At 31.6% G+C, this 13,721-nt stretch overlaps 1 protein-coding gene across 1 annotated transcript; it reads left to right on the forward strand.

Annotated features, from left to right (window-relative positions):
• Positions 1 to 11,797: 11,797 nt before the first annotated feature.
• On the forward strand, positions 11,798 to 12,424 carry LOC133290828 (VQ motif-containing protein 20-like). The gene has a single exon (XM_061488949.1). The coding sequence runs from the start codon at positions 11,798 to 11,800 to the stop codon at positions 12,422 to 12,424; it is 627 nt and encodes a 208-aa protein (XP_061344933.1).
• Positions 12,425 to 13,721: the final 1,297 nt, after the last annotated feature.

The following is a 13,721-nucleotide window of genomic DNA, read 5'->3' on the forward strand; positions in this document are numbered from 1 at the left end:
GTTCGATTTTGATGGTGTCACAGGAGCAGCACTATATGATGGAGACAGCCATCATATATTTGGTGATTATAACCGGGAGACCATTGTTACAGAGACTAGGAGGGCAGACGCTGAGCCCGGTCATTTTGCTCATTATCCTGTTAGCAACTTGTCAGTTTCTGCTCGCATTCTTCATTATGTGGTGACACATATTATTTTCCAGCGCCCGCATAATCACTCAAAGGTGCTGGAAGGAGACTTTGTCATCTTGTGGGCCCTCCTTCACAGTCAGCAGGTGAACTGGAGGCATTTCCATATGCATACCTACGTCCTGTCTCATCATACGACCTGCACCATTGCTCTTTCGGAATCGCATCCAACCATGAAGCAACTTCAGGATTGTTCTCGATAAATTCCTTGTACCTAATGTCGAAATTTATCTTTGAACATGTGTACCCTGCAAAAAACCATGACATATGCATTGGTTAGTGAATTTCATCAACGTTTTCTTCAAATGGTTGAAAATGTGAGTAATTATACCGTACATTACCTAATTTCATCAACGTTTTCTTCAATTCCACATTCCTAAAACGGGTATTGAAGTTGCTTCCGATGTGACGTAGACAAAATACATGATAAGCATATGGAGGCTGCCACCCTCCGTGGTCTTTCACCGCCCTTATGATGCTTCGATGATGATCGGATATTAGACAAATACCATGCCTATGTGTGACATGAAAACGTAAAAGGCTAAGAAACCAGGACCAATCATCCAACCTCTCACCTGGAGGAACAACAACAAAGTCAATAGGGATGAGCTCAGAAATTATTTACAGTATGAAGTGGCAAAGAAGGGTCACATGCTTTCACATACCCCAAAGCAAAATTATTTACTCACCTGGAGGAACAACAGCAAAGGCAATAGGGAGCAGAAATCCATCTCCATCCTGAGATGTTGCAATCAATAGAGTACCTCTGTACTTCCCATACAGATGAGTGCCGTCAATTTGAATTATAGGCTTGCAGTGTTTGAATGCTTCAATGCATTGGTGAAATGTCCAAAAAACCCTTTGAAATACGGCCCTGTCTGTATAAACCTGACGTTCATCAAAACATTGATTTGTATCAAGTTTGAACACAGAACCCACATTCACCTCCGTCATATACTTCAGCCAATTTGGCAAGAATGCGTACGATTTCTCCCAGTCACCAAACAACTTAACGATGGCCTTCATTTTTGCCTTCCAGGCCTTCCTGTACGTTATGTTGTATCCATATGTTCCCTGTATCCTCTCCTGTATCAGAGCTGGTCTTGTGGATGGATCTTCCTTTAACATATCTGGAAAAAAATGCCTGTAGTGCCCATTTTTTGAAGAATTCTCTCCTTCAGTTCATTGCATGTAGTGCCCACTTTGATTTTCATCGTTTTTGTTTTTCCTTCAAATCGGACACCGTTCGGACCTTCAAAATGCCTCCCATTGTAGTAAATAACTATAGGAACCATGTTTGGACTTGAACTCATCTTTCACACAAAAATTAGATCTAGGTTTTAGGTTTGGAGGTTGGTTCGGATTTTTTAGCACAAAATGGGAGTGTGGAGATGTAATCTCAATGTCCCACCAAGATTCAGCTTTCTGAAATGATGAGATGAAATATGTGTGATGTTTCGGATTAGAGAGGGTAAGAGAGAAAGATTTGGGGTTTAAAAAACCTTATACCTCGCAACAATGGCCGAAACCCATACATATTGGGGTTTCTGGACGCGATTTACCCGGGTACACTGCTCCTTACCCGGGTAAATAATTCAAACATTTTCCCAGATTCAAGAACTCTACCCGGGTACACCCCTACATACTCGGGTAGATAAAAAGTTTCAAAATTTACCCGGGTAGGTAATGGTGTACCCGGGTAGGCTTCGTGGTCAACGGTCAAACAGGGGCAGATTGGTGTTATGTTTGTTGGGGAGGGTAAATTTTCGAAATAGTTTTGAATGAAGGGCAATTTGGTAATTAATTATTAATTAAGGGGCATAAGGGTCAAAAAGCCATTTTTTCACTCACCAAAAAAAAAAGTATTTTTTTTTAGTGCATGAACAAGTCTAGGATCTCGTTTTACTGTTTATGATTTGTTTTATGTAAGTAATGCAGAACCAGATCACGAGTTAAAAAAACACGTGGGAATGTTTGTTTTATTTAATAATTAAATTTAAGCCAGACAAGAATATTTCCAGGCAACTTCGCAGAAGTAATTCGCGAGAGAGAGCCAAAAACTTTTTTAGCAATATGAATATTTTATACTTAGATGAAAAAATATTAATCTAAAAGTGCAACGTTATTTCCACTTATTCTTAGACGGTACAGTGTCAAACTTTGAAGAAGACGCACACGTTGCCGACTTTGGTAAAAACTTTGGATGTCGGTGTTTGATTGCCTTCGAAAGCATCAAATCTGCAGCAGAAATGAAATTTCGAAGAGTGTGAAATTTTGTAAACCAGTTTTCAACTACAACTGAAATATCACCCTTTTTATATTAAAAAATCAAAAAAATAAATTTTATTTTTTTAAAAATAAATTATATTTACAAACTCCAAGTTTATAACTATGTACTATTGATAATACATATTATGTTATCAATTATTACATGATTAAATAATATGTTCTAACTTTGAGTTTGTAAATATAATTATTCTTTTTTTTTAATTTACAAGAATCTTAAAAAATCACATCAAACAAATGATAATCAAGGACTGCAAAATTTTTCCTATCAATTTTTTAATATAATTATATACTTAAAATTCGAATTTAAGATTACAAATTAAATTAAAACAATCCTCTGCCAATTCATTCACATACTTAATTAAATAGACTTTATCGTATAGAATGTAAAAATGTGTGGTCTTTCTCCTTTTCCTTCCTCCATGTATTGGTGATTTACGAGTTTCTAGTAATTGATTATTAATTAAAAAATTATAAAGGATTTTATTGACTGTAACATAATCAATAGGTACTTTCATAATTCTTATAAATTATACAAAAATTCACTTTAATTTTCAATTATTGACTTTTTGTTTCTTAACAAATTTAATTTTCAAATTTCTCTATCCCTGTTCCTCTCCCTCTTGTGGCAATGAGTTTAAGGATGAAATCATCTTTAAATAATAAGTGAATTTAAATTATCTAATAGAATTCATATAAAATTATTTAAATAAAAAATATATTGAAACTTAATTTAAAATTCATAAAAAGATGAAGTTTAAACTTATGGTGTGTGTATTTAGTTGAAATTGTGGTCCCTCGCAAATTCAAAAAAGACCCATATTAATATAAATACCTAGCAAATATAAAGGCACATGTTAAAATCAGGTATTCTTATTCAGTTCTTCAATTTTAAATTCTCTATTATACATTATATTTTCTTTTTCTTTTTCTTTGATGCATTGAAAATCCTTCCATAATCACATATTCTCTGTTTCTTTTTTTTCTTTTGATGCATTGAAAATCCTTCCATAATCACGCATTCTCTTTGTTTCTTTTTCTTTTTATTTGAGGCATTGAAAACGAAAATTAACTAAACATTACTAAACACATTGCTAGATTGAAATAGAAATGTATCTTTGACTAATAGTTCATGTAGTTCAGGGGTGGATTCATGTATTCTCTTTCGTAATGTCTTCCATTTCGGATCCATTTATCAGAATTTTAAATCTAGCTGAGGAGATGGCTGCTATTGTGGTGCTAATTATCCATTGCGGTAATTTAATTTCAGAAAGGACATGGGAATTTTTTTTATTTTTTTTTACCCTTTTGCATTATGTTGTGTTTCTCATAGTGAGAACTCAGGGGAAATGAAAGATGAGAGAAAGAGAAAAAATGGGAATATCAGACAGAGACTGAGAAAGAGAAAGAGATGACGGCAAATTGGGACTAGTTATTCAAAATCGAGCTTTAAGGGTATGATTGTAAATTCAGTCCATGTTCCCAACAATATTTCATACTCAACCAAACATAGCATCAAATCTATAGTATTTCCTATTCTTATTCAGCTCTTATATTATATTCATTGTTATTCTATCATGTTGATCAAATAACTCATAAAACATAAACAATAGATCTTCTCACAATACTTGGTTTACCAATTTCATTACTTTAATTAGTTGTTTTAATAAAGAAAAGGAAGATGGGCAAGAAATAGAGCTTCATATAGAGTACATAGTTATAAAATTTATATTCACTATTTATAAATCAAGGGTATGAAAAAACAGGTTAAGAATACATAATTTTATTTTTAATTAAAAATATAAGATATGATTTTTATTGACAAATAAAATTAATTTCTTTCCTTAAATTTATATATATATATATATATATATATATATATATATATATATATATATATTTGTCATGCAAAAGGCAAGGCAGGACTCCATTAATTTGTTTGTAGCTCAAAATACATGATTATTCCCATCAAATAGATGTGATTCAAGGGATATGAATATTCACATCAAGTAAACATTCAAAAGACATAATTCTCCGGTCAACTAGTTGTAATTCATAATATATGACTACTCCCACAGATTAATTATAAATCAAAAGACATAACTACTTTCATCAGGCAGTAGTTAATAAATCTCTTTCCAAAATTTTAAATGATTAGATCAATATTTCTGATGCCATGCAGAACTGTTTTGTAAATAACTCTATAAATTATGTTCTACTTCTACATGTTATTTTCTGTAATTTTTTCTTTTGGAAATTATTTTAGGTAACTTTAGGGTGTGCATGACAACCATTCTATTCTTTAGCATTGTTTCTTTTCAGAAACAATTCTTTTCTATTTCTGTGCCATGGAACAGTTTCCGAGAAAAAAAATTGTGTTTGATAACATGTTCTATTTTTATTCTGAGAATGAGAATTGTGTTTGATAACACAAAAAATAATATAATCAAAAACAATTTCTATTAAATATAAAAAAACTTCGGATCATCACTTTTATTTCCACATGGTGTGGTTGTGGTGGTGGCGACGGCGGCGGTACGGTAGTGGTGGTGGCAGTGACATGGTGAAGATAGTGGGGGTGGTTATGATGGCAGTGGATGCGACGATGGCGGTAGTAATGGTGGCGGCAACGGTGGTAGTGGTGGGGATGGTGGTGGTGGAGGTGACGGCAGTGGTTGCGATAATGGTGATGGTATGGTGGTTGGTTGCGGCAACAATCGTAGCAGTGATATGGTGGTGGTGGTGGTGGCAATGGCTGCGACGGTGGCGGTGGTGGTAGGTGACAGTGGTGGTGGTAGTGGTGGCAATAGCGTGGTGATGGTAGTGACGGGGGTGGTGTAATGGTGGCGATGGTGACGGTAATGGCTGTGACGGTGGTGGTGGTGGTTGGTGGCGGCGGCAGCGACGACGGTGGTGATGATGGTAGTGGCTGCGACAATAGTAGTGGTGGTTGGTGACGTGGTGGTGATGGTAGTGGTAACGTCGTGGTGGTGATAGTGATGACGTTGAGGATGGTGGCAGTGGCGTGTGATGGCGATGGTGGCGGTGACGGCAGTGGTTGCGATGATGGTGGTGGTGGTTGATGGCGGTGGTGACGGTGATAGTGGTGGTGGTGCTGGTGGCGGTAGTTGTGGTGATGGTGATAATGGTAGTTGTGGTGGTGATAGGTGGAGGTGGTGGTGGTATCGTGGTGGTGAGGGGTGGTGATGACGACATTAGTGGTACGACGGTGAAGAGTGATTGAGAGGGAGAAGGGTTTCTCATTTTGAGCCCGAGAACAAAAAAGCAGAAATTTTTTGATTCTTTTTTGTTCCCCGGCACAAAAATTAAACCGGTTCATCCCAGGAACAAAAAAATAAACCGATTTTACCAAACGAGTTTCCTATCCATTTCTGTTCCCGGGAACAGAAATTAAAAAAAAATGATTTCAGAAAAGTTGTCATGCACACCCTTAACATACCACAGATGCATTCTCACCTTCCTTTCGCATGGAAGTAATTCTCGTGTGAAAAAAATAATTCTTCGTGTGGACTTTATTTATTAATACGAGAGTTTATTATTTCTTTTCAAAGTATTTTTTGTCCTAAATAATAATTTTTATTTTTTATCCGTTGCTTTTAAAAATAAAAAAATGGAAATTATTTTTAATTTTTTTCTTATGGGATATGATACTATGCCTGTTTTTTTATATACATATTTTATCTACTTATTTTCAACATCGTTATATCAAAAACTGAAGAGGAAAGAGAAGATGTGAATGTTAGTAAATATTTTGATATAATATTATTGAAAATGAGTAAGTAAAATAGACATAAAAAAATAGGCAAAATGTTTTATCTCTTTACTTATTATATTGGTAAGTGGTAACTTTAGAAAATGGAATAAAAAATATCAATGGATATATAATATTTTTGTACTTTTTTTTTGGTAAATATAAATATTTTAATTAAATATTGTTGTATTTTCTTTTAATTAAATTTATTTATAACTTGATCTCTTGGTTGGTAAGATTGTTCCCAAGAAACGAAAGGCTGGAATTGAAAAGTCTCTGATTCTATTGCTGAGCCGAGTAGTGGTAGTTGTACAAAATTTTAAATATAAATATATATTTTAAATTCTTTGAGAGAAAAGGTTGAGGACGTTAATATTCGAGAGATATGATATTATATTTATTTTTATATATATATTTATCTTCAACACCTACTAGATCATAAAGAAGAGAAAAAATAAAAGTTTGTTGAGATTGAGATTTAAAGGTGTTACAGAGAAGTAGGTAAAATAAACATGAAAAATTATAGATATAATATTTTGGGAGAGATTATATTTACTATCTCTTTTTCTTATTACCTCTTACTACCAACAACATCAATATCAACAACACCTTTATTCCAAATTAATTGAGGTCGGTGGTAGATGAACCCACATGAAAGATACAAAACGGTTGGAAAAAAAGTAAAATAAAAAGTAAAATAAAAATAAAAAATAAATAAATAAATTAAAATACACAAATAAAATAATAAAATAAAATAAAATAAAAATATATGTATATATAAATAAATAAAAGTAAAAAAGAAAGGGACAAGAAGAAGTGGGGGAAATGAAGGGGAAAAGGACTAAAAAGGGACCATCTGGAACATATGAATAACAGCGGGTCTAACCCTCCACCATACTTATAGCTTTTGTCCATTCCTTTCTAAGACATACTGTCCGCCAATCTATATCTCACTCCATTAAATCTTGTTTTACTACTTTCCCCCAAGTAAGCTTCGGCCTACCTCTACCTCTTTTTGTGTTTAGCTTTTGGTAACAAACTTCTGTTCTTACACGAGCATCCATGGGTCTTCTCATCACGTGCCCAAACCACCTCAATCTATGTTCTCTCATCTTCTCGGCTACCGGTACTACTCCGACCTTTCGTCGAGTATCTTCATTTCTTATCTTATTCATCCTTGTGTAACCACACATCCACCTTAACATCCTCATCTCTGCTACTCCTATCTTATGCTCATGTTGCCTATGTGCTGGCCAGCATTCCGCTCCATATAGCATTGTCGGTCGTACTACCTCTTACTACCAAATCTTAATAATTAATTTTCGTCAATCTAACGGTTATAATTTATTGAAAATTAATAAGTATGACCCAATAAATTACAACTGTTAGATTGACGAAAATCAACGGTTAAAATTTAGTAATAAGAGACAATAAGAAAAAGAGGTAGTAACTATAACCTCCTCTCAGTATCTTACTCCAAAACTGGATAGTATATTTTGAATTCAATTTAGTTATTTTGCATAAAATATGGATAAAAATAACGTGTAATTAACATCATTGCTTAAAACTTAGTTCTTAAAAGCAAAGATCGATAGACCTTTGGGAGGGGTTTAAAATCTTAATTCTGGACTCGTCCTGAATCGGATTAGTTGCGAAGCAATGAACCGATTGAAATATTTTCAAAAAAAGCAAAGATGGACTTACTTTCGTAAAAACATAGTTATCAGTATCTTCTGATACACTGTATTGTGCGATGTATCAAAAAGTGTTTGTATCAAATGATTCGATATTGTATCTTGTGATACGATATGATATCATACGATACAAAAGTTAAATTACAATTTATAATTTTAAAAAAATAAAAATTTGATTTGCGATTTAATTAAAAAAAACTTAAAAGGATCCTTTTTGAAAGAGGATGATAAATTAGTTATGTCATTTATAGATGTTGATAGTGATAGTATTGATAATATTAATCTTAATGATTGATGAGTAAGAAAATAATTGGTTTGCACTTTAATTACTTATGTATTTTGTTTATTAGATCTTTTTCAGAATTTAGATTTATATGATATTAATTATATTATATACTTTTTATTATATTTTTGTATCTTATGATTCGATACAATTTAGGATGCACAATACAAAAAAAGGGACAAATGATAGTGGCGTAGCCACGTAGTCCCTAGATGGGGCATGACCCTTGCTGACTTTTTTAACAAAATTATTATTATATATATTTATATAATTAATTATTATTTGATCCCTTCTAAAGTTAAAATTTGGCACCATCTATGCTCTTTGTCTCTCAGCTAATAGCCTAATACATTCTATGTGGAGTTGGAAATCTCAGCGGTGTCTTCGTGTCTTCGTGTCTCAATGGTATTTGCTCTTAAATTGGTGCTCTTTAAAACAAAATGTTATTTTTTTTTCTTTCTCACAATAACTATTTTATAAATAATTAGGAAATTGCAAGCAATTACTTAATACTTATACGATACAGCCTGCAGTTGTATAAATTTTTTCATGATAGCTTAGTGACTTACAACACCTTTATTTTAATATCAAGAAAAATTATTTCATGGAGGATGATTTTCTTGCAAACAATTTGGTTTTGTATATTGAAAGAGAGATTGTTGAAACTTTTACTATAGATTATATTCTTGAAGATTTCTTCAGTTTAAAAGAGCGTCGTTTACAATTTTAAGTATGTAATTTTTTTATTACATTTTAAATTACTTATTAAATGTTGTTATACATATAATTATTATATTTGTGTGTATTCATATCCCTAAGGCAATACTTGTTCATTACTTATTATGTTGTGGGAGATAGGGGTGTTCATCAACCGATTCAAACTGCAGTGGCCGAATCGAAAAATTGATAATCAAATAAATTGAAAACTGAAAAATCGAAAAAAAAAACCGCAAATTTTAATTGGATTGGATTGGTTTTCGGATTGGTTGAAGAAAACCGATCCAATCCAAACTGATCCAATATATTAATTACCCTCTACCTATTTGGGTTTTCTCCAATTATAGCCCAAAAATTTCTAAACCCAAGACCATTAACCCATCAACTAAACTCAAGAAAATCCTAGTCACATCTCATCAACAAAATTTTATCTGTATAAAATTTTATATCTCATTGCACACACAAAAAACTATATTATTATTTACTGATGCTTTTGTATTTAAAAAATAAATTACAAAGTCAATATATGCAAAAGATGTTATTTGCACAGTAATCATGAAACAAATTTTAGGATTTTTCAAAAAATCAAAAAAACCAAAAACTGATCCAATCCAAATAGAAAAAATTTGGATTGAATTGGATCGGATTTGAAGAAAAAATTCAAACCGAATGGATAATTATATGATCAAACCGAAGGGATTGAATCAGATTTTTGCTTCCAAAATCGATCCAATCCAGATCGTGAACATCCCTGGTGGGAGAAAAATGTGATTCTTTTGTTTGGAATGCTCGCCAGAAAGGTTAGTTTTTTTTATATGTTTGCTTTGATATATAATAGTTGTCTATTGTTTATTTGAATTTTTAATGTTATGTGACATTATTTAGTAAATAATTTAGATAAGTATGCTAGAATTCATGGTAAATTTTTTTCTTAATAAATTTATGTAATTACGATAAATGTTTTGATAATTTGATATGTCAAATTTTTTAACCCCAACTAAAATAAAATCTTGACTCCGCTGTCAAACGATACACGATATATATGTGATTTAACTAACTAAGGTAAAAGAATGAAGGACAAAGAATTAAATTGCATTACCTCAAATTTTTATTGTGGTCTTAACTTTCATATCTAGTAGATAAGACAAAAATATCGACGCAAAATCACGTATTAAAACAAAATAGTGCTAATGAATATTATAAATAAAGTTTTTTTAATTAAATTTTAATATTTTTGTTATATGAGATAAAATTATTTCCAATTTTAAACAAAAAATATTCCCTATATCTAAAAGACAATATAAAGGGATTTTGAAAAGAAAAATTAATTTTTTTTTAAAAGAAATTATATAGCAGGAAAAAAAAATAAGATTCTCAAAATATCCAATATCATACTGAAATTGGGATTGGGGTTATAAATAATATATCTCTTTTTTTTATTATTGTCCTCCGTATGGGAAAATTATTTCTCCGGTCACCGGAGATAAAATTATTTTCAGTGAAATCAAAATGACGTCATTTTGAGTTATAAGATTAAAAAATTATAATGATAAAGACTAATATAACCCTGCAATATATTAGAATTACAAAAATACATTGATTTCTATCACGAAACGACTTTGTTTTGGGCTCTCCGAATATAACTTATCTCAATTGACGGAAGAAATCATTTATCCTATATATAGGGATAGGATATTGTAACAATCAAGTAGTGTTACTACCAATCAATTTCACTGTTAGATTGATTACGTTGATCCAACAGTTATATTTATTTCTATCTTTGTATGGTTATGATTCTCCATATTTAATAAGTTCATACTACTTGAGTTTTACAATACCTTTTCTATATATATATATATATATATATATATATATATATATATATATATATATTATAGAATCTGGTTTCTCTCTCTTGGTTGTTGACAGTTTTTTATTTGATTAAAAATGACAAAAGATGTGGATCCATCCCACCGAAGTCGGAATTTTACCTAAAATCGAAAGAAGGATAAAAATCGTAAAACGTAAAATCTTAACGTAAAAAAATCATAAAAACAAAAAATCGTTTGAAATTTTGATAAAATTATTTTGATTAAAAAAAGGGGTAAGATATACTTACCACCAAAAAAATTTATCACTTTACAACTAACTTAATCACCGTTGATTTCTGTCAATCTAACGGTTATAATTTATTGGGAATAATAATTAATTAATAAATACGATCTAATAATTTTCAATAAGTTATAACCGTTAAATTGACGGAAATCAACGGTGATTAGATTAGTTGTAAATGTTGTAAATTTTTTTGAGAGTAAGTATATCTTTTTTCTTAAAAAAATCACAAAATCATGAAAATACAGATTTAAATCAAAATTTTAAGTAACAACATCCCACTAAACGATGAAACTTTTAACAAATCTGCTGATAGGAAAGCAAATTTGAAACAGATGGAGAGTGCGCCTCTGTGTTCGCGAGTCTCGACATCTTTCACACAATTAAGCATTTTCGCAAATCACAGACGTCGTTGCATTAAGTATATATATATATATATATATGGGTTTATCATCTATCATTTAACATGACCACAAAAATTTTCCTACACACACAACATTTTGTGGGGCCCGTAGCAAAAAAAAAAAAAAAAAAACTCTGGCACGCAAAACGAATCTCTATAACATAACACAATCACTTTTCCTACAACATAACTCTTATAAAACCCTATATATATATATATATATATATATATATATATATTTTTTTTTTTTTCTCTTCAATTCAACACCGTCTCCGCAAAACCATAACCTCATTTCACCAATTACGCTTCTTCTCTCTTCATAACTTCCAAAAGTTTTTAGCCATGAGCCCTGCACCGTTCTACCCAAAGAAACAAATCACCACCAACGGTAAGAAAATCAACAAGGATTCTCATTTCATCAAGAAAAAATCACCATCACCATCACCACCACAAGCTTCTTCCACCAAGCCACCGCAACGCCAACCAGTCATTATCTACACTCATTCTCCCAAGATCATTCACACTCACCCTAATAACTTCATGGCTTTGGTGCAAAAGCTCACGGGACTCTCTCGCCCAGACGAAGATGATGATGATGATGATCAAGAAGAAGAAGAAGAAAACCATATCGGCGGCAACGGTTGCAACCCGCCGAAGCATGAGCCCCGGGAAGCCGTGGCGGTGAAGGAGGAGAAGGACTGCGTGAAGGGCGAATTTGCCAAGAAGGTTGCGGTGGTTTGTAAGGAGGAGAATGACACGTCGTCGTCGGTGATTACCGACGACAGTAATTGCAACTGGAGCTGCAATATGGGTGAGGTGAAGTCGTGTTTGGTGGCGGCGCCGCCACCGATGCTGGATGCTCCGTTTATCCCTTATGCTAAGAATTTGGGGATGTTAGGAGCGAGTTCAACGGATTTCCTTTGCTCAAATAAGCCGTTGTTGGCCTACGTGGACGCCTTGTTCTTCTGATCAGGAGGAATTAAGGGATCAACGAATTTTGGGAGTATCAGTGTCTTCTGCTGGTCCTTTTTTATTTTATTTTATTTTTTATGCAAATAAGAGTTCTAGTTTTCCAGGATAGAACTTTCTTATATATTTTTTAATTTGAATTTTTGAATATTTAATAAAAAAAATTATAGAAAAGGATTTACTCTGCAGGTAATTGTTTCCAGGTATTTATTCGTAGACTTTAATAAATAAAGATTTATCTTTCTCCAAAAATTTCTTGATTTCTGAATTAAATCCTAGGTGTACTGCTCTTATTTTAATTTTACCTTCCTCCATTTTTAGATTAGTTTAATTCTTAAAATTTTGAAAAAGTAGTTAATATATGTACTAAATCTTTTAATTTATTTTAATTTTACCTTCCTCCATGTTTAGATTAGTTTAATTCTTAAAATTTTAAGAGCGAATTTTGAAAAAGTAGTTAATATATGTACTAAATTTTTTGATTTATTTTAATTTTTGACAAAAAAGTAATATATATATATATATAAGTAATATATATATATATATATATATATATATATATATATATATATATATGTAAGCTTTCTTGGTCATTGTTCGTTTGGTATACCAGTTTTGAGAAAACACGAATATATTGTGGATGGTGAAGCAACCATAAGAAATTAAGAATTGTTTAAACATTTGTGCATTTTTTGTAAAAAATATTTGTCTGCCATATTCATATTTATTGGCCTCACATTTTTTTTTCCCTTCACACCAGATTCACTTATTTTCATTTTCGTGAGTGTAATAGAAAAATATTTTTTCTATATAATATTTATTAAAAGCATGTAGTAAGGAGTGAGGACTCGTGAAGAAATCGGAGCTTCTTTTTTGTCCTCTTTGATTTCAAACCACATGGCAACTCAGAGTCTCTTTCACTCTCTCTCTCTCTCTGAGAGGACAAAGGAATCTGCCAATATTTCAATAATTAAAAATTAAAACTATCATTGCAATGGTATATTTTTCTAGATGCATTTCACTTACAACAAAGGAAATTTATTTATAATATTGTGCAAAAATAATCTTATGTTATAATCATATATTCTCAAAAAATTATATAGTTATAATATTAAAGTTTTATTTATTTATTCAGAAGTTGTTTTTATATGAAGAAAGAAAGAAATTTTTTTTTTTATTATAACTACGTATTTTCTGAATATATAATTATAATGTGACATAATTTTTCTTTTCAAGCAACACTAGAAAAAAAAATCTCTAACCAAATGGTTAAGGTAGAAAGCTACAAATTCAATTA

The sequence above is a fragment of the Gastrolobium bilobum genome, unplaced genomic scaffold, assembly GCF_033153095.1.
Source record: "Gastrolobium bilobum isolate Gb01-03AN ecotype WA unplaced genomic scaffold, APGP_CSIRO_Gbil_v1 utg966, whole genome shotgun sequence".
Taxonomy (NCBI): Eukaryota; Viridiplantae; Streptophyta; class Magnoliopsida; order Fabales; family Fabaceae; genus Gastrolobium; species Gastrolobium bilobum.

Bases quoted from the DNA above. Each gene is read 5' to 3' on its own strand.
- LOC133290828 (XM_061488949.1), top strand. From the start codon at position 11,798: ATGAGCCCTGCACCGTTCTACCCAAAGAAACAAATCACCACCAACGGT.